Raw genomic sequence first — 21,813 nt, 5'->3', positions numbered from 1 at the left:
AGATTGGAATTTCTTAACTTAATTGTAGCGCCACCAGTGGCTATTATGACTTATGTCCCTACTATGTCCCTATTACTGACCAACCAGATTCCACTTCTCATATCACTTGTATTTGCTTTAAACAAAACAGCAGCACCCAGCCAAGACGATCTGATCGATATTCAAGATCTATATTGTAATAAAACGGGTCTTACCTCAAGAAGTGCATCAAATTACTTCAGCACCTTGATTAAAAACATTATTGATGCCCAGGGATGCCCAGTTGGCGGTATACATGCTTTGCAAATCCTTCAGTCGATCGAAATCTGCACGTTGAGATCCATGTTGTTTCACCAAGGGTTGAAACTGGACTTTAGTAGTCAGTTAAATCCCTTGCCTCAGGAAGATGGATTTTAATGCTATTGCTGTGAATCCTACCAGCTGATCCTGACAGAGCTCCAGACACTCCACTTGTCTATTACATGTCTATTTCACATGTATTGCAGCATGAACCGACGTCCCCCAAACACAGAGGTTCAGTTTCTAACTGGACTTCAGTTGTGGTAAAACTCTCTAGCATGTAGATTTCATCAGCTGTAGACAGTCTCTACTTTTGATTCAAACTTTGCATGAATTTTTGTTTGTTTGTTTTGTTTTGGGTTGTTTTTTGTTTGTTTTTTTTTGGGGGGGAGGGTAATTCAAAATTGATTTCAAAAATGTGTTTGCAATCCATCATCTACATTATGATCAAGTTGTAGTTTTAGGATTATAAAAGAGTTAATTATTACAAACACTTAGCCCTGTTTCGACTCTAGTTCTGTCAGCATGCTACCCCTTGCTTGTGGGGTTCAGTAAAGTGGTAAACGTCAACATCACTTCAGGGTTTCCTCCCAAATGAAGCCAACATGCTGTGACATAGCTGAGATACTGTACCAACCAAACACTCTCTCACTCACTCACAATTTTAGATGTAAAACAGATAATCTTTATTAGAATAGGACCATTAATTGCTAGAACAATATACCTAATGTCTCGTTGTTAGATACTTCCCCCTATTTTTGGCTGTTTGCCAATCAGCACTGTTAGATGGTAAACTTAGCTGTATTCTCTAAACTCTACCATTAACAATTTAATTACTGTATCAAATGTGGTTTACGCTAAATGCTATGTTATAGTATCTATGAAATATATTAATATTATATATTATCATATTATAGTAAATGTGAAATAATATATAAATATTATATGAATACTATATTATAGTATACATGAAATATTACATAAAACATGATAAATATTATATGAATACTATATCATAGTATATATGAAACATTACTTGAATATTATATGAATACTATATTATAGTATATATGAAATATATGATATTATATGAATACTATATTATAGTATATATAAAACATTACATAAATATTATATGAATACTATATTATAGTATATATGAAATATATTAATATTATATGAATACTATCTTATAGTTACTATGAAATATTCTTTGTAAAATATATATTCATTATAATTGTTAATGTATGGCATGGCAAAATAACAGCAACCAATTCCTTTCAGATTACTGTTTTAAGCTGAATGTCTACAGATGGGTAAAGTTTATGTCTTTACAGAAAATAGGAATTGTATAGAATTGTCATGCAGAACAGTAAACTCTGAAGTATAAATCTAAGGCGACTTGTGATATAAATTCAGAAATAATAACTTTGAAATTATCAACTAAAATTGTGTTATTTGTCTGTAGTCAGTCACCACCCAGTTGTCAAGTTTAGTTGGACGTCAACGTGAGGTATGTTATACCATTGAAAAGCTTCTTCTTAGATTGTGAAACTCTCCTACATAACCAGTTAGAATTGTAGAAAAATGAGTTAATAAATAATTAGGTAACTGAAACCTGCCGAACTTTCTCTTAAATCTGTTCTGAAATTAATTGAAAATACTAATAGAGAAATAGTCCATGAAATGCCAAAATTTAACCCTTTTGTGTTCTTTCCTTCTAAAACATAAAAATTCCTTTAAAGAATAAACCTACTACAGTCTAGTGGTGTACTGGTCTTATAGTTGCCCAAATATAACAGTACATCTAACAGGGCACAGGTAACCATGGTAATAATGTAGAATAGATACAGTGTTGTGATGCCACAGTTTTTCCTGCAGTGTGGCTCTATAGTGAATGAGGCATTATATAGGGGCTAGTACTGTAAGTACTATCGGGAACAATCTCATTAAAATCTGATCTTAGTTCTAGCTACCGCTAAACAAAGATCTGAGGACATCCCATTAGGGGTCACGTCAGAACGACCTTTCATCCGACCAATCAGAGCGTAGCTTACCAGATCATGAAAGTGACAGTCAGAATGTGTTTTCTAATCATGCAACCTCGAAAACTTTAACACTTGGTATTCCGAACGATAGTTACGGGCTTAACGACTGAATCCATACAATCTAGACCATCTATTACCCATTCCAGAATGTTCTTTTGTTCAGGTTTAATATTTTTAATCGAGAATTGGTCAAAATTTGTTTCAAAGCGTAGTCACCAATTTGAAATTAGTGCTGTAAAGCATGAGAAAGGTGCCTTCTGATTGGCTAATGTCGACTTCTTGTCAGTCCGTCAAAAGGTCAGTCAAAGTTTGCTCAAGGTCGGTCTGACATGAACCGTAACGGGATGTCCTCAGATCTTTGTTTAGTGGTAGCGAGAACTAAGATCTGATTTTAATGAGATTGTATTGGGAATGTCATTGAAGTGTGTGATTGGGGGGCTTTCTACCAGGATTGTCATGGCAGTCTGAAAACATGTCAGCAAACCAGTGATCGATAGCATGAGCAGCAATCTACATGACATGATGACATCATATACCGGATCACAACTCTGTCACCCTCATCTCATCATCACACCTCCATGTAGTGATGTCATACGGAGTAGCTATGATGATATGATCCCCCATCTTCATCACCTCTCTTCATCAATGATGGCTTCAGTAGCAGCTCATGGTCCTGTTTCCCCAAAATGGCACATCATCGATTCATGATGATTATCATTATAGTGATCACAGCAGTCTGTTAGTCCTGACCTCCATGTACACTACAGTCTTAGAATCATATCACATGGCTTTCGTCTACATTCCGTGCTAATCAAAGTCTGCAGAGTAAAAGTCACAGGTTTGCATCCACTGCTTTAACATGGGTCCAGTCTTGTGACCTACTTCCCTGCTTATACTAATACCGACCTTGTCTATTTCAGGACCGACTGTCATTCACATCAATACGGTGCTCAATCAATTTCTGACACCTATACTTTTTTCAGTTCTAAAATACACAATATATTTTTAATTTTGTAGTATTTATCTTCATTTTCATTTTATCTTTAAAAAAACCTTACAAGCTTTTAGAATCATACATCAATACAGTGTTCATTACAGATCAGTTAAGACACCTATATTTATTTCAGTTCTGAAAATGCACCATATTTTCAATTTTATAGTATTTATTTTCATTTTCTTATCGTTCATATAAACAAGCTTATAGAATGATACTGTAGAATGCTCTACATGATATAACATGATCTAGTAGCTGTATAGGTGAGCCTTGTTTAGTGGACTACAGTTCTGCAGATTATTTTCAACTTTGCACATTAATATATTGATATATTAGATGAACGCTTATTCATTTATCAACATCTGCGTGCACCTTTAAAGCTTTTCAGTCCAGCTGCACTTCTCTTAATGTAGACATCTTCCAATTGTACATTTTCAACACAAGTTTCTATCAAAACAAGTTTCTGTCAACACAAGTTTTTATCAACACAAGTTTCTGTCAACATAAGTTTCTATCAACACAAGTTAAACATCAGCCATGGTTGCAGGCGTCACAGACGGTCAAGTCGGACACGGCATCAGATGTGGACGGTCAAGCCGTGGTCAATGTGGAGGGTCAGCAGTATGTGGACTCCAAGGCCTACATCATGCTGGAGATCAACCTAGAGCGCCCCCTGGTGCCCAAGAGACCACCAGAGGAACTCGCCAAACGGTTCGTACAAATATCACAAGTAATGCAGATTCTCCCAGTGGTAGTTTATTACTACTTTGGCACATTTATTTTTGCAGCTGATTTATTCTTATGTTTTTTCTTCACTTTTTATGATATAGAAACAGGCTCCATCCATCCGTCTGTCCATCACGTTTCGTTTCCGGAGCATAACTCATAAACCGTTCAAAAATTTTCATCAAACTTTGCAGGTCTGTCAGGTACATGCTGAACTGGTGCCTTTTGCTATTTAGAAATTTTAGAATTTTTTATTTTTTACGTTTCCATGGCAACAAGATGGACTTAGGTTCCAAACTCTTCTTTTTTTTACTATTTCCATGACAAGTTCCACCTCGGTTGAAAAAGGTTAGGGTTTGTTTAGATTTAATTATGTCATAAATTCTGCAACAGGGGCAGGGGATATAGCCACGTTAGTTGCAAACTCTTGTTTAATGTTATGTGTGAATTAATATGTTCTTGAAACCCTCGTAATGTTTCTCAAAGCCATTTACTGTTTGACCTGGGAAGATCTGGAGTGGAATAGAGATTCAGCAACCAATGCTTGCTTTAATAAGCAACTATGCTTGTCGTAAGAGGCGACTAACAGGATCGGGTGGTCAGGTTCGCTGAGTTGGTTGATGCATGTCATCATATCCCAATTGTCTGGATCGATGTTCATGATGTCAATCACTGGATTGTCTGGTCCAGACTCTATGATTTACAGAGCGCCGTCTATAGACTATTACCAGATCAGTTGAGGAACAGAGCACTTCCAGAAACAAATTTATCAACATCTATTTGATGCCAAGGTAATCTGCTTTTCCTGGGTTGTGAATTAGCAAACATTTGGTTTGATGTAAGCAATTTCTTGTTGTGTCTTTCGTTGATAGTTTTGTCATTGTAATGTTTTGTTGTATTCAGAGTGGCGGAACTCATTCCTCCCCGACCCTTGTTTCCCAAGAGGACAGATGGAGCTCAAAGGGTAACTCAGAAACTTTGCATGGAATTACTTAAACATTTAACATCCTTTATTTTTGGGACCACGCTTTCTTAGTAAAGTGCAAATTCTAGTCATTTTGGGTGGAGTCCCATCCAGGATTCGAACCCCCTCGTTCAGAGTAAGGCACCTAATTGCCTGCAGGCAAAGTCAGCGACCAAACCCAGTCTGCCACTGAGGTTTCCAAAAATGGTCTGACAACTGGTAGTCTAGATGACCTACCTAGAAATTGTTTATGAATGTCAAGTGAAATGCACAAGTTGTTTACTTTTCGCTATAAGCATGCTGTGTTTGTGATGTTGCCAGTCAGTGGAGGACTACCACAACCAGATCACCAGCGTCGCTGGACTCGTCCTGGAGGAGTTCCGAGAACATTTTGGTGACGACCTCAAGGATCCCCAGACTCAGACCAATGAGGCAATGGAGGGCAGGTGGGTTCAGTGGGGTGTGGGGTGTACAGAGGAGGTCAGTAGGTTGTACAGAAGAGGTCAGTGGGGTGTACAGAGGAGGTCAGTGGGGTGTGGGGTGTACAGAAGAGGTCAGTGGGATGTACAGAGGAGGTCAGTGGGGTGTGGGGTGTAAAGAGGAGGTCAGTGGGATGTACAGAGGAGGTCAGTGGGGTGTACAGAGGAGGTCAGTGGGGTGTGGGGGTGTACAGAGGAGGTCAGTGGGGTGTACAGAGGAGGTCAGTGGGGTGTACAGAGGAGGTCAGTGGGGTGTGGGTTGCACAATGGAGGTCAGAGGGGTGTGGGTTGCACAATGGAGGTCAGTGGGGTGTACAGAGGAGGGCAGGTGGGCATGTACAGAGGGTACTTAAAAGTTAAACCATAATCCACACAGTCCTTGTCGGAAAAGGGATACTTTGTTTCAGTCAATGTTTTTGAGTTCATGATACACATTTTCCTCATCATTTGTTGCCAGGAGACAGAAGCTGATCTATGAGTTGAACTCCTCAGGGAAATACTTCGCCTTCAAGGAGCAGCTCAAGCACGCTGTGGTCAAGATCGTCCGGGAGAAATATCTCAAGACATCAAACTTCGAAGACCGCCAAGAATTACAGGTTTGGGATATCTATTTTTTGTCATAAGATATATCCCTCTTTAGCTATCTGTGCCAAGTCTGGATCTGTGAAACTGTCGTGTTTGTTGTAGGAGTTGACTGTTTGTTGTAGGAGTTGACTGTTTGTTGTAGGAGTTGACTGTTTGTTGTAGGAGTTGACTGTTTGTTGTAGGAGTTGACTGTTTGTTGTAGGAGTTGACCGTTTGTTGTAGGAGTTGACTGTTTGTTGTAGGAGTTGACTGTTTGTTGTAGGAGTTGACTGTTTGTTGTAGGAGTTCACTGTTTGTTGTAGGAGTTGACCGTTTGTTGTAGGAGTTGACTGTTTGTTGTAGGAGTTGACTGTTTGTTGTAGGAGTTGACTGTTTGTTGTAGGAGTTGACTGTTTGTTGTAGGAGTTGACTGTTTGTTGTAGGAGTTGACTGTTTGTTGTAGGAGGTGACTGTTTGTTGTAGGAGTTGACTGTATGTTGTAGGAGTTGACTGTTTGTTGTAGGAGTTGACTGTTTGTTGTAGGAGTTGACTGTTTGTTGTAGGAGTTGACTGTTTGTTGTAGGAGTTGACTGTATGTTGTAGGAGTTGACTGTTTGTTGTAGGAGTTGACTGTTTGTTGTAGGAGTTGACTGTTTGTTGTAGGAGTTCACTGTTTGTTGTAGGAGTTGACCGTTTGTTGTAGGAGTTGACCGTTTGTTGTAGGAGGTGACTGTTTGTTGTAGGAGTTGACTGTTTGTTGTAGGAGTTGACTGTTTGTTGTAGGAGTTGACTGTTTGTTGTAGGAGTTGACTGTTTGTTGTAGGAGTTGACTGTTTGTTTCAGACTTTCCTCAGTGAGCTGTACGTGTACCTAGTGGATCAGATGCATGTGGCTCTGGGTCAAGTCCTTGCTCTCGAGGACCAGCCCCCGGTGCCGGACCCACTCACGGACTCCGCCCAACTCAAACACTTCGCCAGGGAGGCAGAGGTCAATGAGAACTTTGACCTGGCAGCCAAATATTACCAGGAGGTGAGAACAGTTCTTTCAGAGATGGACCCATGAGGATTCGCATTACAATAGGTCTTCAGCAACCCATGCTTGCTGTAGGAGGCGACTAACGGGATTCGCTGACTTGGTTGATGCATGTCATCGTATCCCAATCACGTGGATAGATGCTCATGATGTCAATCACTGGATTGTCTGGTCCAGATTTGATTATTACAGACCAACGTCATAAAGCTGGAATATTGCTAAGTGTTGCGTTAAACAACAAACACCAAACAAACAAAATCCTGCAGAAATGCAAATCAACGTAAAATATTTACAGGTCTGAATGTAACAACTCTATACAAAACTTAGCCGACTGTCTGTCATCTGTCTCACTCCCAGATTTCACTGACTTGATGATTTATGTACAATTCTAAAGACTCGTAATTTCTTCTTGTTTTACAAAACTTTATCGAAGATCAGACATAGATTGTTAAACATTACTGTTTCCAGAGGATCGCCCGGGAGAAGAGCGATCCTGGCAACTGGTTCGACTACGGCACCTTCTGCCTGTACATCAACGACATCACCAAGGTAGGGGTCTCCAAACGTCCAACACAACATCGTTATTAGGTGATTTGAAGAGCGGGCATGGATGGTCCAGTCATCTAAGGTGCTGCAATTTGTGCTGTGCAGAGTTGCATCCCCATGATCTCATCCCTCTTCATTTGTTCGTCAGCATCACGTCTCTCCTCATACTAGTCATAGGCTTCACCAAAGTCGAGAACATCACAGACAGGAATAACTTTGGGCTTTCCTTTAACATTAAGCTGACATGGAAGGTGAGGTCAGGTGACATTGGGTTTAACATCGCGTCCAAGATTATTGCACTTATACAGCAACGTACATGCACGTGTGTGTGTGTGTGGCTGCTTGTATTAGTCTGGACTGATGTTGATTTATAGTGCTAGCACACTGAGATACCATGCCGCAGTTGAATACCCAAGTAAGACATAGTATACTGACTCTGAGCTGACCAGTCCTTGTTTTAGCCCCTTAATGCCGAGCACCTGACAGGTTAACAACAAGTACCGTCATTTATCGTCTTTTGGTATGACACTGCCGGGGTTCGAACCCCGGGTTTTTCGCTTTCCGGGCGGATGCTCTACCATCAGACCACAGAGATGGTCCCCATGTGCAAGCATATTACAGGAGTTCTATCAAAGGCAGAGATAACCTCAGTCACTTTGGATTAATAGTGAAAGCATCACTGATAAATATTTGCCATATTCTTCTTTTTAATATTGTGAAGTGACATGCAGAACTTCTGCCATGGTTTTCCCATGACTTGCCGTCCCTGTGGGAATACCGGGTTGGAATAGGCCCTCAACAACCGATGCTGGTTTTGTGGTGACTAACTGTGGTGGTTTGGGCTCGGTGACTTGGTTGATTGTGTGTCAACGTACCAGGGAGAGTGGATCGTTGCTCACAATATCAATCACTGGATTGTCTAATTATTATTTGTGAGTTGGGTTTAAAACCTAGAAACATAATCGGGGCAAACCGGGATTTGAACCCACAATCATATATTTCTGGCGTGCCCAAGGGACGCAACTCTGCACAGCGAATCGCGGCGCCTTATACGACTGGGCCACCTGTGCCCCCCTAATTATTTTTTACTGGCCACTGTCATATAGCTGGAATATTGCTGTGTTAAACAACAAACAAACAAACCTGACATGGTGTATTGTGTCTTACAGGCGGAGGAGTGCTTCAAGGAATGCATTGCGATCAACCAGCGACATCTATCAGGGTATGTTTGCACACTTACTTGGAGAAGATCCGGGTAGAATAGGTCTTCAGCAACCCATGCTTGTTGTAAAAGGCCATGATGCTTGTCGTAAAAGGCAAATAACAGGATCAGGTGGTCAGACTCACTGACTTGGTTGATGCATGTCATCGTATCCCAATTGTGTGGACTGGCGCTCATGATGTTGATCACTGGATTGTCTGGTCCAGCCTCGATTATTTACAGACCGCTGTCATATAGCTGGAATATTGCTGAGTGTGGTGTTAAACAACAAACAAACAAACAAACTTACTTGGTTGATGATAAGAAACAAATTGTATTGTGGTTGGGGACTCAGTACACATCACATGCATTCATCCCCATCTTTGTACACGAAGCACACATAAAATATCTAAATACACTCAAACCACTTGTCGTCCTGTAGTCCTTGCCAAACTGCCCAATTGTTAAGGTATCTTAAGGACTATAGTCTGGAAGGAATTTTAAGGCACCGACTTTTACTACAATACCTGAAAAACTATCGGGAATCACGCAGGCACGCACGAATACAGAGTTAGCGTTGGGCGTCTTAATGTGTGTGATTCCCGTGCAACCTTTCGAGTTGAGTTGATTGGTTCAACTGTGTCATATGGCCCTGTGATGCAGGGGTAGCATTATGCAGATGGCTGTTACAATGAATGCTCGTTCTACCCGTGAGGAACAGGTCTGGTTGTTGATGGAATATAGTGATAGCTAAATAGACAGATTTTTATTCATGCACCGATATTCTTTAAATGTAATATCCAGTTATGTATGACTGTTTAATAATCTCATACCAACTTTGACTGGAGTAGGTCCGATAGTTTTTCAGATATTGTAGTAAACATCGGTACCTTAAATTAACTTCCAGACTATAGTAGAAATTTGCCACTTTTCAAGGTTTTGCTATATGTTATCATTATAAAGACTAATGGACTAAAAATGATAGTTTCTATATCTTTTTTTGGCACATTGTCAATGCACAATACACCTTCCCATCAAAACATGATGTTTAGACATTCAAATATTAGGCCAGTGACATTCGTTTTCTTGTTTCATGACTGGTCAGAAAGACAACATGGAGTACATGTGATAAGAACTTGTTAAGAAGTTGTCAGGGTCGAATGGAATTTTAAATTCGGTAATATTTTAATTGAACAGCAGTTTATTTTTCTTTCACCTAAAGTTTCAGTTAGTGAATGCTTATCTGTAAACAAAAAAGTAGGTATGGTTTATTTTGAATGTATTGAATATATTGATTGGATGTGATGTGAGATTGTGAGATGTACCCGTGGGTGTTGCAGCCTGCTGTTGTATGGGGTTGTCTGTACGCTGTCCGAGAGGAATGAAGCAGCTGAGACGTTCTTCGAAGCAGCCACGTGTGTTGACCCCAGGAACATCCTTGCCTGGACTATGTTGGGTGAGTGAGTGAGTGTGTTGAACGCAGGAACATCCTTGCCTGGACTATGTTGGGTGAGTGAGTGTGTTGACCCCAGGAACATCCTTGCCTGGACTATGTTGGGTGAGTGAGTTAAACCCAGGAACATCCTTGCCTGGACTATGTTGGGTGAGTGAGTTGAACCCAGGAACATCCTTGCCTGGACTATGTTGGGTGTGTGAGTTGAACCCAGGAACATCCTTGCCTGGACTATGTTGGGTGAGTGAGTGAGTTGAACCCAGGATCATCCTTGCCTGGACTATGTTGGGTGTGTGAGTTGAACCCAGGAACATCCTTGCCTGGACTATGTTGGGTGAGTGAGTGAGTGAGTGAGTGTGTTGACCCCAGGAACATCCTTGCCTGGACTATGTTGGGTGAGTGAGTGAGTGAGTGAGTGAGTGTGTTGACCCCAGGAACATCCTTGCCTGGACTATGTTGGGTGTGTGAGTTGAACCCAGGAACATCCTTGCCTGGACTATGTTGGGTGAGTGAGTGAGTGAGTGAGTGTGTTGACCCCAGGAACATCCTTGCCTGGACTATGTTGGGTGAGTGAGTGAGTGAGTGAGTGAGTGAGTGTGTTGACCCCAGGAACATCCTTGCCTGGACTATGTTGGGTGAGTGAGTGAGTGAGTGAGTGAGTGTGTTGAACCCAGGATCATCCTTGCCTGGACTATGTTGGGTGAGTGAGTGAGTGAGTGTGTTGAACCCAAGAAATCCTTGCCTAGACTATGTTGGGTGAGTGAGTGTGTTGAACCCAGGAACACCCATGCCTGGACTATGTTGGGTGAGTGAGTGAGTGAGTGAGTGTGTTGAACCCAGGAACACCCATGCCTGGACTATGTTGGGTGAGTGAGTGAGTGAGTGAGTGTGTTGAACCCAGGAACACCCATGCCTGGACTATGTTGGGTGAGTGAGTGAGTGAGTGAGTGAGTGTGTTGAACCCAGGATCATCCTTGCCTGGACTATGTTGGGTGAGTGAGTGAGTGAGTGAGTGAGTGAGTGAGTGAGTGTGTTGAACCCAAGAAATCCTTGCCTAGACTATGTTGGGTGAGTGAGTGTGTTGAACCCAGGAACATCCTTGCCTGGACTATGTTGGGTGAGTGAGTTGAATCCAGGAACATCCTTGTATGGACTATGTTGAGTGAGTGAGTTGAACCCAGGTGAATGGGTTTGGAGTTGAGTGGAGTGGGCATGAAATCCAGGCCTTCGGTGTGACAACCTCTCAACCTCCCCTTTACTTCATTGAAGTCCTTCTGTATTTCAGGCCTGTACTATGACTCGGTGAGCAATGAGATCGGCGCGGAGATGGCGTACCTCGAGGCCAACAAGCTAAACCAGGCAGCAGCAGTAGCGACAGCGAGGGCACTTCGGGAGGAAGAGATGGAGAGAGACAGAGTGGATGACGAGGAAGAGGATATCCCTGAAGATGAGCCTGTCAGGGGTAAACACTTGTCTTGTCTTGAAGGGTTCAGGCAGACTTGCGAGGGCCATTGAATTGAGAATTGCCTTCAAAATGGATAATGTGCCTTTAAGAAGCCTTGAATTGTCCAAACCCATCTCCATATTAAAGAAATTACCTTAAAGGAAACTATCTCAATATTATGAAAATACATCTGTTGAAATATAAGTAATAGTTTCGACCATAGAGTTATCTCCCTTACACTAGTCGGCTGATCTGTTACAACCTCCACAGAAAGGCCCAAAGTATCTTTGTAGTAGAAGGAATGTTGTGAATTCTGGACAAGCCTTGTAAATATGCTTGCACACTGTGAATATTATTGGATGTTTTGACCATTTGTAGCTTCTTAGTGGCTGGGTTACCTGACTGTAGTGAAATACCACCTGTCCTTTGCTTGTGATATGATGGATTATTGGATTATCTCTAGATAGACTTGTAATCCCTCCATAGACTAAGGTGATTTTATCTTTTTGATTAAAAGAAAATTTGCTGAAACTTTCAGAAATTGAAAACATCGAGGGAGGGTTGTCTGTTCCTATGATACCTGAGATCAAACAGCCGACGCCCACCAGTGACAGGGGGATTAGCTCGGCCAAGTCCACCAACCGCTTGTCGGAAAAGAGGGCGTCAGCGATAGGCAAGAAACCAGGTGAGCTATATGTTGAAGAAGTCTGTCAGGGAAGCATGACACAAGTAATGTGTTCTTAATTCTTCTCAAGGTTTTACATACTATTATATTTTTATCAAAATCATTCTGCAAACAGAGGGGTGGTGGGGGGGGGTGCTTTTGTCATTGCGGAAAGACGATTGCATCTGGAATTATACAATTTTAGACGTGAATACTTCTATCTGATGCTGTGTTATGACTGAGCTATCGTTAAACTCACTCACTCACTCACTCACCCTGTACAATGTGGACAGCACCCCTACCAACAGGGCAGCAGAAGCCCAAGAGTCAGGAGAGTGGGGTCGGGCTTCTCTCACGCCCCGCCAGCCAGCAGAAGATGGCTAGCCAGCGCGGCACCCCCCAGCTAGCCGAGGACGCCCCAGAGGACATCCCTCCCCGCGAGCCGACGCCCATCCCCGCCTCCAGTGTGTACATGCAGGCTGTGGACTGGCTGCTGGAGGTCAAGGCTGTCCCGGTGAGCTGGTCTGGGTCAGGTCTTCTTGCATGACGTGTCCCCCCAAAATTGGAAGTTTTATGCCATATATTGATATATCCACTCAAAAGAAAATACATGATACATGATACAGTAAACATAGTTTTCTGTATGTTGATATATCAATGAATTATGAATTATTCTGTTTGCGTATAGATTGAAGATTGTATAGATGTAGATCTGCCATTAGTCAAGTTAAGGCAAAATGTGATTATGATAAAACTTTATGGTTGGAATTTGATTGGTTGAATTAGGTCATGCCCCATAATGATCTACTGCTTCCTGATTGGCAAATTGTAGAATGGGCGGGGCTTGTGTTGAATTAGTGCCCAGAGCGATGTAGCTGATTTCATATTGCTGTGTCTAGTTTTTTGTGTGTTAATGAATGAATAAGCAGTTTGTGAAGTTATTATTGTTGAGGCATTTATAGATTAGAATCGACATCAGTATGTTTTTGTGTTGATGGGGTTATAAACGTAAAAGCCGCTGTGCAGTAGTGGTAGTGATGATGATGATGATGATGATGATGATGATGATGATGATTAATGAGCACTTCCGGAGATGCCGATTTCATACGTGGCACTTGTGCATTTACACAGTTTGGACACTGTATTTTACGTTTAAACATCCGTAAACACAAAATATTTTGATAATCAAAATGACAATTGGACTTCAGTTGAATGATGTCTGTAATGCCCCTCTGTCTGTAGTTCACAGAGCGGGCTCTGGGCCACGAGCTGCTGTCCCCGATGGGGGGACCGACGCCCGGATACCACATCGCGCTGGCCAAGCTGAAGCTGCAGAAGAGGGAGTTCGCTGCGGCAGAGGAGCAGCTGAGTGAAGCTCTACAGACGGAACACCAGGTGAAGCACAGATACGCTGTGGCCACGGTTATAATAATAGCAGGCCATTTATATTGAACATAATTCCACACCACATGCTCAAAGCGCTATTATCACCCTGGTCACTGGATCAGTGTGCTCTCAAGAATCATTCTCAGCTCCTTGAGGAGTATACAAACCATCTCATCCTACCGGGTACCCATCCGATGCTGAGTGAACAGAGGCACATTTTGAACAAAGTTACGTGGCCAAGGAGACGCACGTGTGTTACATGTCTTCAGGGTGGGGCAGGACCGAAGCCCTAGAAACTCTCTGGAGTCAGGCTGATAAAACGTGGTCACCCATCCAAGGACTGTCTGCGACCTATGTTGCTCAACTTCACCTGATTTGTGACCTGTGCCCTATGCACAGAACCACGTGCAACCACAAGGAGGTTTGGGCCTCACGTCCATGCTCATCAAACAAGATTGTGGATATCATTTACCTGTTTCCGATGCATTGACTCGTGAAAAATTATTTAGCAATACTGGTGTTAAAGCATCATGACTGGACCCACATGCTCAAAGCGATTTTAGCGCTAAGATGATCGTAACTCCCATACTTTAACATAGGCCTACGATAGTCTTAGCGCTAAGATCTTTTCTTCTAGCGGGCCCTGGTCAATACTTGATTATGATTGAGGTTTCAAATGATGATAACAACTCCTTATTGAAACAGCTGATTTGACATCTGCATCCCAGTGGAAACTGATATTTATGGAAGTATAACTATCTCAGTACTATGTGGATATAATTTTAAGTACAACTGTAGATTTTATGTGACGCAGAAATGTGCGTCCAGTACCCACAAACGTATTGAATGGATGCAGAACATAATATTGCGTCCCACTGAAAGCCCGATATCCATTGTTCCAAATTCTCCACAAGAAATATAGAACTCCTATAATCAAAGTAATTATTTCATCTTACTGTACAGTACACTTCACCATTTCCTTACTTTACGGGACCCTGATATTTCCTGTAAAGACCCCTGAAACTAGTAACTGGGTGTCCTCTTGACTCCTAGTTGTGTAGGTCAAGGTAAAACACAGGGTTAGAAAATGGAGAGTTGTGGTGTCAGCGCTAAGTTTAACATTAGAAAGTTCTACATTGCTATCGCACCATGTTTATCTCCCACTTGAAGAACAAATCCAGGAAGCTCTCAATGAAGCCGTTAAGCCCCTTGGTAGTTGTGTCAATATTTATTTCTAAAACATCTTATGACATTGAGTTTCTTAAATTTATTTCATAATTCACATTTTCATGCATCTGGTTATGAACACATGAGTGAATAAGAAGAAAATCACAGTCTGAGATAGTGTTTGTTTTGTGTGTTGTTTAACGTCGCACTCAGCAATATTCCAGCTATATGACGGCGGTCTGTAAATAATCGAGTCTGGACCAGACAATCCAGTGATTGACATGGGCATCGATCCATGCAATTGGGATCAATGACAGGCTTCAACCAAGTCTGCAAGCGTGTCTACCTGATCCCGTGACTACCCGATCCCGTTAGTCGCCTCTTACAACAAGCATAGTCGCCTTTTATGGCTTGTATGGGTTGCTGAAGACCTATTCTACCCCTGATCTCAGATTGTGCATTATTAACACACAGCTAATGGTGAGTGTTGTTTTCAGAACCCCGATGCATGGGCCTTGATGGGTCATGTGAAATACCTGACCGGTGACACGGAGTCAGCCCGGGACTGCTATGAACGAACCATCACGTTTATTGCCGATGCCTCTGAAATGCACTCCATCTACTTAAGACTCGCCTCTGTCTATCTGCAGGAGGGCAGGGTATGTACGCCTCACATGTCACGTCTATTGCACGGAGATATTTCTCATTTTACATGACATTTTAGAAATAATATTTTTATACACTTAACTCAGTACACGAGTGAATACTCACAGTGCTACATAAATACATACATAGATACATGACAAATAGATGTGACAGATGGTGTTGATTTTAGAGTTGATAAAAGAGTCATTAAATTACATACTGCTATAAAAAAACAGAAAAACAGCAGCATAAAGTTTTTGTAATGTTCTTACAAACAATACAATGTTATCCATAAGACTAAAAACAATAATAGTCTTGGATCTCAGGCACCGCACGTTTCATTTTTATTTCCATTTTAAAAAAAATAACTTCGAAGCTCATTGTCTGCACGTATCATGCACACACTGGAAGTCCAATGGTAGTCAATTACTGTATTCCAGTATTTTACTCATCAAGGAATACATTGATGAAGGGAGGCCCTTTCCCAGGTCGACTGTACACAACTGTTTTTTTGGTTACATACTAGTTTGAACTACCCAAAAAGAAAAAAACACACCACCCACCCACACTATATATTCAAAAGCCATTGCCTGAGATTCAATTATTTTATTTTTTAAGCCCAAACAAATTATTGTCTTAATGTTCTTCCAGCTGCCTATCTAAGACTTTCAAAAGTTACTGAGTTCAATATTAACACCTCATGTTAATAAAGGTTAGGATCTAGCTTTAAGACATTCACCAAATTCTCCGGTCCAATGTATACCACCCTCATTTGCTTGTAGGGGGCATGGCTGGCCCAGTCATCTAAGGCGCCGCAATTCGCTGTGCAGGGTTATGTCCTTAGGGCAAGCCAGAAGCCTATAATTGTGGGTTTGAATTCTGGTTCACCCTGATTATGTTTCTAGGTTTATCAGCACCACACCCGTGCTTGTGAGTTTTACCGAAGTGGTAAACATCTGAGACCTGCATCACTTCGGGCTTTCCTCCCACATTAAGCTGACATGCCGCGACATAACTGGAATGCTGTTAAATCGGCGTTAAACCCCGCTCCCACTCACTCACTCACTCACTCACTCACTCACTCACTCACAAGACAAAGTAACAAAAGTGAAACAAATGGTTAAATGTGTTCTGTTGAAAAACCTTTTATTCGGGGTGACAAGATATATCCTAACTGTGATAACTATATTGTTGTTTTAGTTCCAAGAAGCAAAAAATACCTTCCTCCTTGCGTGCAAGAAATCTCCCTCATGTGTGTCGTGGCTAGGTGTGGGCATCGCCTGCTTTAGGGTGAGTTCAGTGTTGGGTGTGTAGTAATTATGGTTTAATTATCCCCAGACATGAAGTGCAAGGGGGATATTGGAACTGGATATATGGGTACTGTCCGTCGGTCCTTCCATCCGTCCATCATGTTTCGTTTCAGGAAGAGAACTCAAAAACCAAGAGAGATATCTTGACCAACCTTGGCACATAAAAAGGTCTAGTGGTGAACTGGTGCCTTTTGACAGACTGAGTTTCCATGGCAACGACTTTGACTTAGACTGAAAATGGCGCCAGTGCTCCTCTTCAGAGCAGACTTTGAAAACCGTACAATATTTCTTCACCAAACTTGGCACATAATAGGTCTTGCGGTAAACTGGTGCCTTTTGATCGTTTGGGATTTTTAAAAAAAATGCTTTTTCGAGCTTCCATAGCAATGACTTTGACTTAGACTGAAAATGGCTGTAGTGCTTGTTGCCGGAGCAGATCTTGAAAACCGTAAATATTTCTTGCCTTGGACACAACCAGACATGTCATATTGGTTGGGGATATGAGTATTTCATGCTTGTATATATTTCAACCTCCTTGAATCCATGAAGCACGTAATATACGAAGTGAGACACCATGGGAAGCTGTAGGTAGGAGAATTGTGTTCTACGTGTGTTTCCACCATTTTATCTCCAGCTTGGTGAGCTGACCGAAGCAGAGGATGCACTATCTGAGGCCAACGTCCTCAATAACAGTGACCCCGAGGTCTGGGGGTACCTCTCCCTGGTGTGTCTGCAGACACAGAGGCAACTGGAGGCGGAGCAGGCATACAAGTATGCACTGAAGGTGAGTGTCTGTATGGGTGGGTACTGTAACACACTGAAAGTACTTGTCTGTATGGTCGGGTACTGTAACACACTGAAAGTACTTGTCTGTATGGGTGGGTACTGTAACACACTGAAAGTACTTGTCTGTATGGTCGGGTACTGTAACACACTGAAAGTACTTGTCTGTATGGGTGGGTACTGTAACACACTGAAAGTACTTGTCTGTATGGGTGGGTACTGTAACACACTGAAAGTACTTGTCTGTATGGTCGGGTACTGTAACACACTGAAAGTACTTGTCTGTAAGGGTGGGTACTGTAACACACTGAAAGTACTTGTCTGTATGGTCGGGTACTGTAACACACTGAAAGTACTTGTCTGTAAGGGTGGGTACTGTAACACACTGAAAGTACTTGTCTGTATGGTCGGGTACTGTAACACACTGAAAGTACTTGTCTGTATGGTCGGGTACTGTAACACACTGAAAGTACTTGTCTGTAAGGGTGGGTACTGTAACACACTGAAAGTACTTGTCTGTATGGGTGGGTACTGTAACACACTGAAAGTACTTGTCTGTATGGGTGGGTACTGTAACACACTGAAAGTACTTGTCTGTATGGGTGGGTACTGTAACACACTGAAAGTACTTGTCTGTAAGGGTGGGTACTGTAACACACTGAAAGTACTTGTCTGTAAGAGTGGGTACTGTAACACACTGAAAGTACTTGTCTGTATGGGTGGGTACTGTAACACACTGAAAGTACTTGTCTGTATGGGTGGGTACTGTAACACACTGAAAGTACTTGTCTGTATGGGTGGGTACTGTAACACACTGAAAGTACTTGTCTGTATGGGTGGGTACTGTAACACACTGAAAGTACTTCTCTGTATGGGTGGGTACTGTAACACACTGAAAGTACTTGTCTGTATGGTCGGGTACTGTAACACACTGAAAGTACTTGTCTGTATGGGTGGGTACTGTAACACACTGAAAGTACTTGTCTGTATGGGTGAGTACTGGAACACACTGAAAGTACTTGTCTGTATTGTCAACATGACTTCTTCCCAAGGTGGGGGGCATGAGTGGCCCAGTCGTCTGAGGCGCCGCGATTCACTGTGCAGAGTTGCATCCCTTTGGGACGCCAGAAACCTAAGATTGTGGATTCCAATCCCAGTTCACCATGATTATGTTCCTAGGTTTGTCAGCACCATACCCGTGCTCGTGGGTTTCACCGAAGTGGTAAACATCTCAGACCTGCATCACTTCGGGCTTTCCTCCCACATGAAGCTGACACGCCATGATATAACTGGAATACTGTTAAAAGCTTGGTTAAACCCAACTTACGCACTCTTCCTGAGGCAAGGGAGGTAACGCTGGATCCGCCCTTGTGTTACCCTGTGTCCTTTGGAGGAATTGTGTTCTGAATCTGATTTAGTTTCTACCCAACTATTTTGCCTCATGACTATACTGACTGTCAATGTGTTGAAAAGATGTGACTAGATGAGTAAGACGAAGTTGTTGTCTTCCAGCTGAGTCTACAGGACAATGATCTGTTGAGGGAGATCCACCAGGTGCAGCAACATGTTGGTTTCGGGAATCCCCAGTTTTAAATCCTCGTCATTCCTCATATTGACTTGCCCACAGAAACATCAACATCAGCCTGTAGTTTTCTGGACATCCATTGTACATTACTACTTAATTGTTCCATGCTTTGTGACCTAATATTGTGTTAAGGGATACCATTTGGTTTATATACTCCATATTTGAAGATGATTTGTTTAGCATTCTGTGTCCTTGATAATCGGTTTAAGTATTACTGCGTTATGTCTGTAACAAACTGCTACAAAAGGCCACAATAATTTAAATATTAGATTTTAATCCCCCAAAATTTAAAACTTTGAGGGGAAGCCTGTTATTAATTACGTAATAATTGTGTATACACACTGTCAAATACCATTACCATGGATGTGGTCTCAAAATAGGTCTCCAGCAACGCATGCTTGCCGTAAAAGGCGACTATGCTTGTTGTAAGAGGCGACTAACGGGATCGGGTAGTCACGCTGGCTTGGTTGATGCATGTCATCGTATCCCAATTGCGTGGATCAATGCTCATGATGTCAATCACTGGATTGTCTGGTCCAGACTTGATTATTTACAGACTGCCGTCATATAGCTGGAATATTGCTGAGGCAATCACATGAAGCATTAATGTTTAGGACGGTGTATGTAGTATGTCTCATCAAGTAACAAAGGTTTTCTTCATCTGTTGGGACTTGGGAACAGTAATATTATTGAAGGTAAAGTGTTTGGTAGTGAAGCAGAGACGAATCTCTAATAATTTATTTATTATGGCCTAACTACATTAATATCTTAATTGATTATCTGATAATAATAGATATACTCATCAATAACCAAATCAACTGTTTGATTATTGCGGGATATTATCAGAAATCAATTTTTCTAGATCATTCTTGAATTAACTCAGGCTGAATCAGTTTAAGGTGTCACAAATATTGTCTATATGCCTTAAACATGCCCACACCCCCAGTATTTCTGTGATATTGTATATAGAACAGTGTACATAATAAAGAAATCCTTGTTCATTTTTGTCAGTCATGTAACATACATGTATGTAAATAGATTGTTGACACTTTCTTGATGAAGATTTGTTATGTTAAGAACTTATCTGTCTGGTAGTATTATGTATTTATAACTAATATTTATATGAACCATGATATAATAAATGAGTGAATTAAATGTTTGATTGTTGTTCTGATTCAAAGCAGCCACGTGTCTACTTGTTTGATATATGCATGCGTCATTTTCCTTTCATCTGAGAGGTAAAACGTGTTGGACGACATTCTAACATCAAGGGGAGATAACTCTAAAGGGATTGCTGACAGGTCGTGAGAAAGTCCATCTACATGTGCATACGTGTTTTCAAAAAGGTTTCTTCCCGTTTCATCTTTAATTCTTGGGATTATTTCTCGCCCTTATAAATTGTTTAGGCACATGTTTTAGACAAAATAAGGTGGGAAAACAAGATCGTTCGAGGAGGTGTATCAGCTAACACTCGAAGGGTATGTCTGATGCATGTTAGTCTGTCAGCGTCTTCACAAGTCGAAACATGTTGTTACCAGTGTGACGACAGTTAAAGAATGAAATGAATAAACATAAGTATTTTCGGCTGAATCGGAATATCGATGATGCTAAGTGTACTATATTTGATTACATTTTTTTGTTTTGAATGTTTAACGCCGCACTCAGCAATATTCCAGCTATGTGACGGCGGTCTGTAAATAATCGAGTCTGGACCAGACAATCCACTGATTGACATCATGAGCATTGATCCACCCAATTGGGATACGATGACATGCATCAACCAAGTCAGCGAGCCTGACTACCCTACCGTAAGTCGCCTCTTACGACAAGTGTAGTCGCCTTTTACAGCAAGCATGGGCTGCTGAAGACCCGTTCTACCCCGGATCTTCACGAGCTAAATTTGATTGGTACAAATATATACAAGCTTGAATAAACACGGGTGAAGTTTAGCTGCGAAATCCTAGAATTTCATGACGCCTGTATGACGTTCTGATTTTGCTCCGGGCGGTCGGGGTAGCCTAGTTGTTAAAGCGTTCGCTCGTCACGCCGAAGACCCGGGTTCGATTCCCGACATGGGTACAATGTGTGAAGCCCATTTCTGGTGTGCCCCGTCGTGATATTGCTGGAATATTGCTAAAAGCGGCGTAAAACCACACTCAGTGAGTCTGATTTTGCTCCCGTCTTCACAAGCTCTAATTATGCAAATTAAGAATGTCGTGGCAATAATTAAACTCCCTTATTTCCAAACCAGTTACATTTAAAAACAGCCAAACGCTGCCATGGAAAGTATTTGTATATACAAGATGTTTGTCCAAAAACACGAGGGTCGAGTTTGAATATCTGATTTTTTGCCACGTCCACCGTCTAATAAAGGTTGGTGAAAACAGCACCATAAATGAATAGTTGAATTTCCATTCGCCGTGTGTTTTTACCACGCAAACTATACTATATACTAGTGTATGTTTCAACGACTTACGTCTTTGAGAGCATCGAGACATCAAAGTGTAGTTCGCTTGCTGACGTTTTCCTGCGATGTCGCTACA

At 41.7% G+C, this 21,813-nt stretch overlaps 1 protein-coding gene across 4 annotated transcripts in view; it reads left to right on the top strand.

Annotated features, from left to right (window-relative positions):
- LOC139443305 (cilia- and flagella-associated protein 70-like) overlaps positions 1–20,356 on the top strand; it is a 45,189-nt gene extending 24,833 nt beyond the window's left edge. For 3 of the 4 annotated variants that reach the window (XM_071224283.1, XM_071224284.1, XM_071224282.1), the window contains exons 13-28: positions 3,869–4,032; positions 4,951–5,011; positions 5,333–5,457; positions 5,948–6,086; positions 6,898–7,083; positions 7,555–7,635; positions 8,802–8,854; positions 10,174–10,289; positions 11,572–11,748; positions 12,269–12,415; positions 12,688–12,908; positions 13,637–13,789; positions 15,445–15,606; positions 16,793–16,882; positions 17,537–17,686; positions 19,198–20,356. In XM_071224283.1, the coding sequence (XP_071080384.1) occupies positions 3,869–4,032; positions 4,951–5,011; positions 5,333–5,457; positions 5,948–6,086; positions 6,898–7,083; positions 7,555–7,635; positions 8,802–8,854; positions 10,174–10,289; positions 11,572–11,748; positions 12,269–12,415; positions 12,688–12,908; positions 13,637–13,789; positions 15,445–15,606; positions 16,793–16,882; positions 17,537–17,686; positions 19,198–19,278 (2,106 nt within the window). In that variant the 3' untranslated portion in view covers positions 19,279–20,356. The remainder of the gene's footprint in view (positions 1–3,868; positions 4,033–4,950; positions 5,012–5,332; positions 5,458–5,947; positions 6,087–6,897; positions 7,084–7,554; positions 7,636–8,801; positions 8,855–10,173; positions 10,290–11,571; positions 11,749–12,268; positions 12,416–12,687; positions 12,909–13,636; positions 13,790–15,444; positions 15,607–16,792; positions 16,883–17,536; positions 17,687–19,197) is intronic. The other variant, XM_071224285.1, reaches the window with a different exon arrangement.
- Positions 20,357–21,813: the final 1,457 nt, after the last annotated feature.

Source organism: Haliotis cracherodii, unplaced genomic scaffold, assembly GCF_022045235.1.
Source record: "Haliotis cracherodii isolate W230 unplaced genomic scaffold, xgHalCrac1.p SCAF_5, whole genome shotgun sequence".
Taxonomy (NCBI): Eukaryota; Metazoa; Mollusca; class Gastropoda; order Lepetellida; family Haliotidae; genus Haliotis; species Haliotis cracherodii.
The sequence above is the reverse complement of the archived record's forward strand: the minus strand, read 5'-3'. Positions and strand labels throughout refer to the sequence as shown.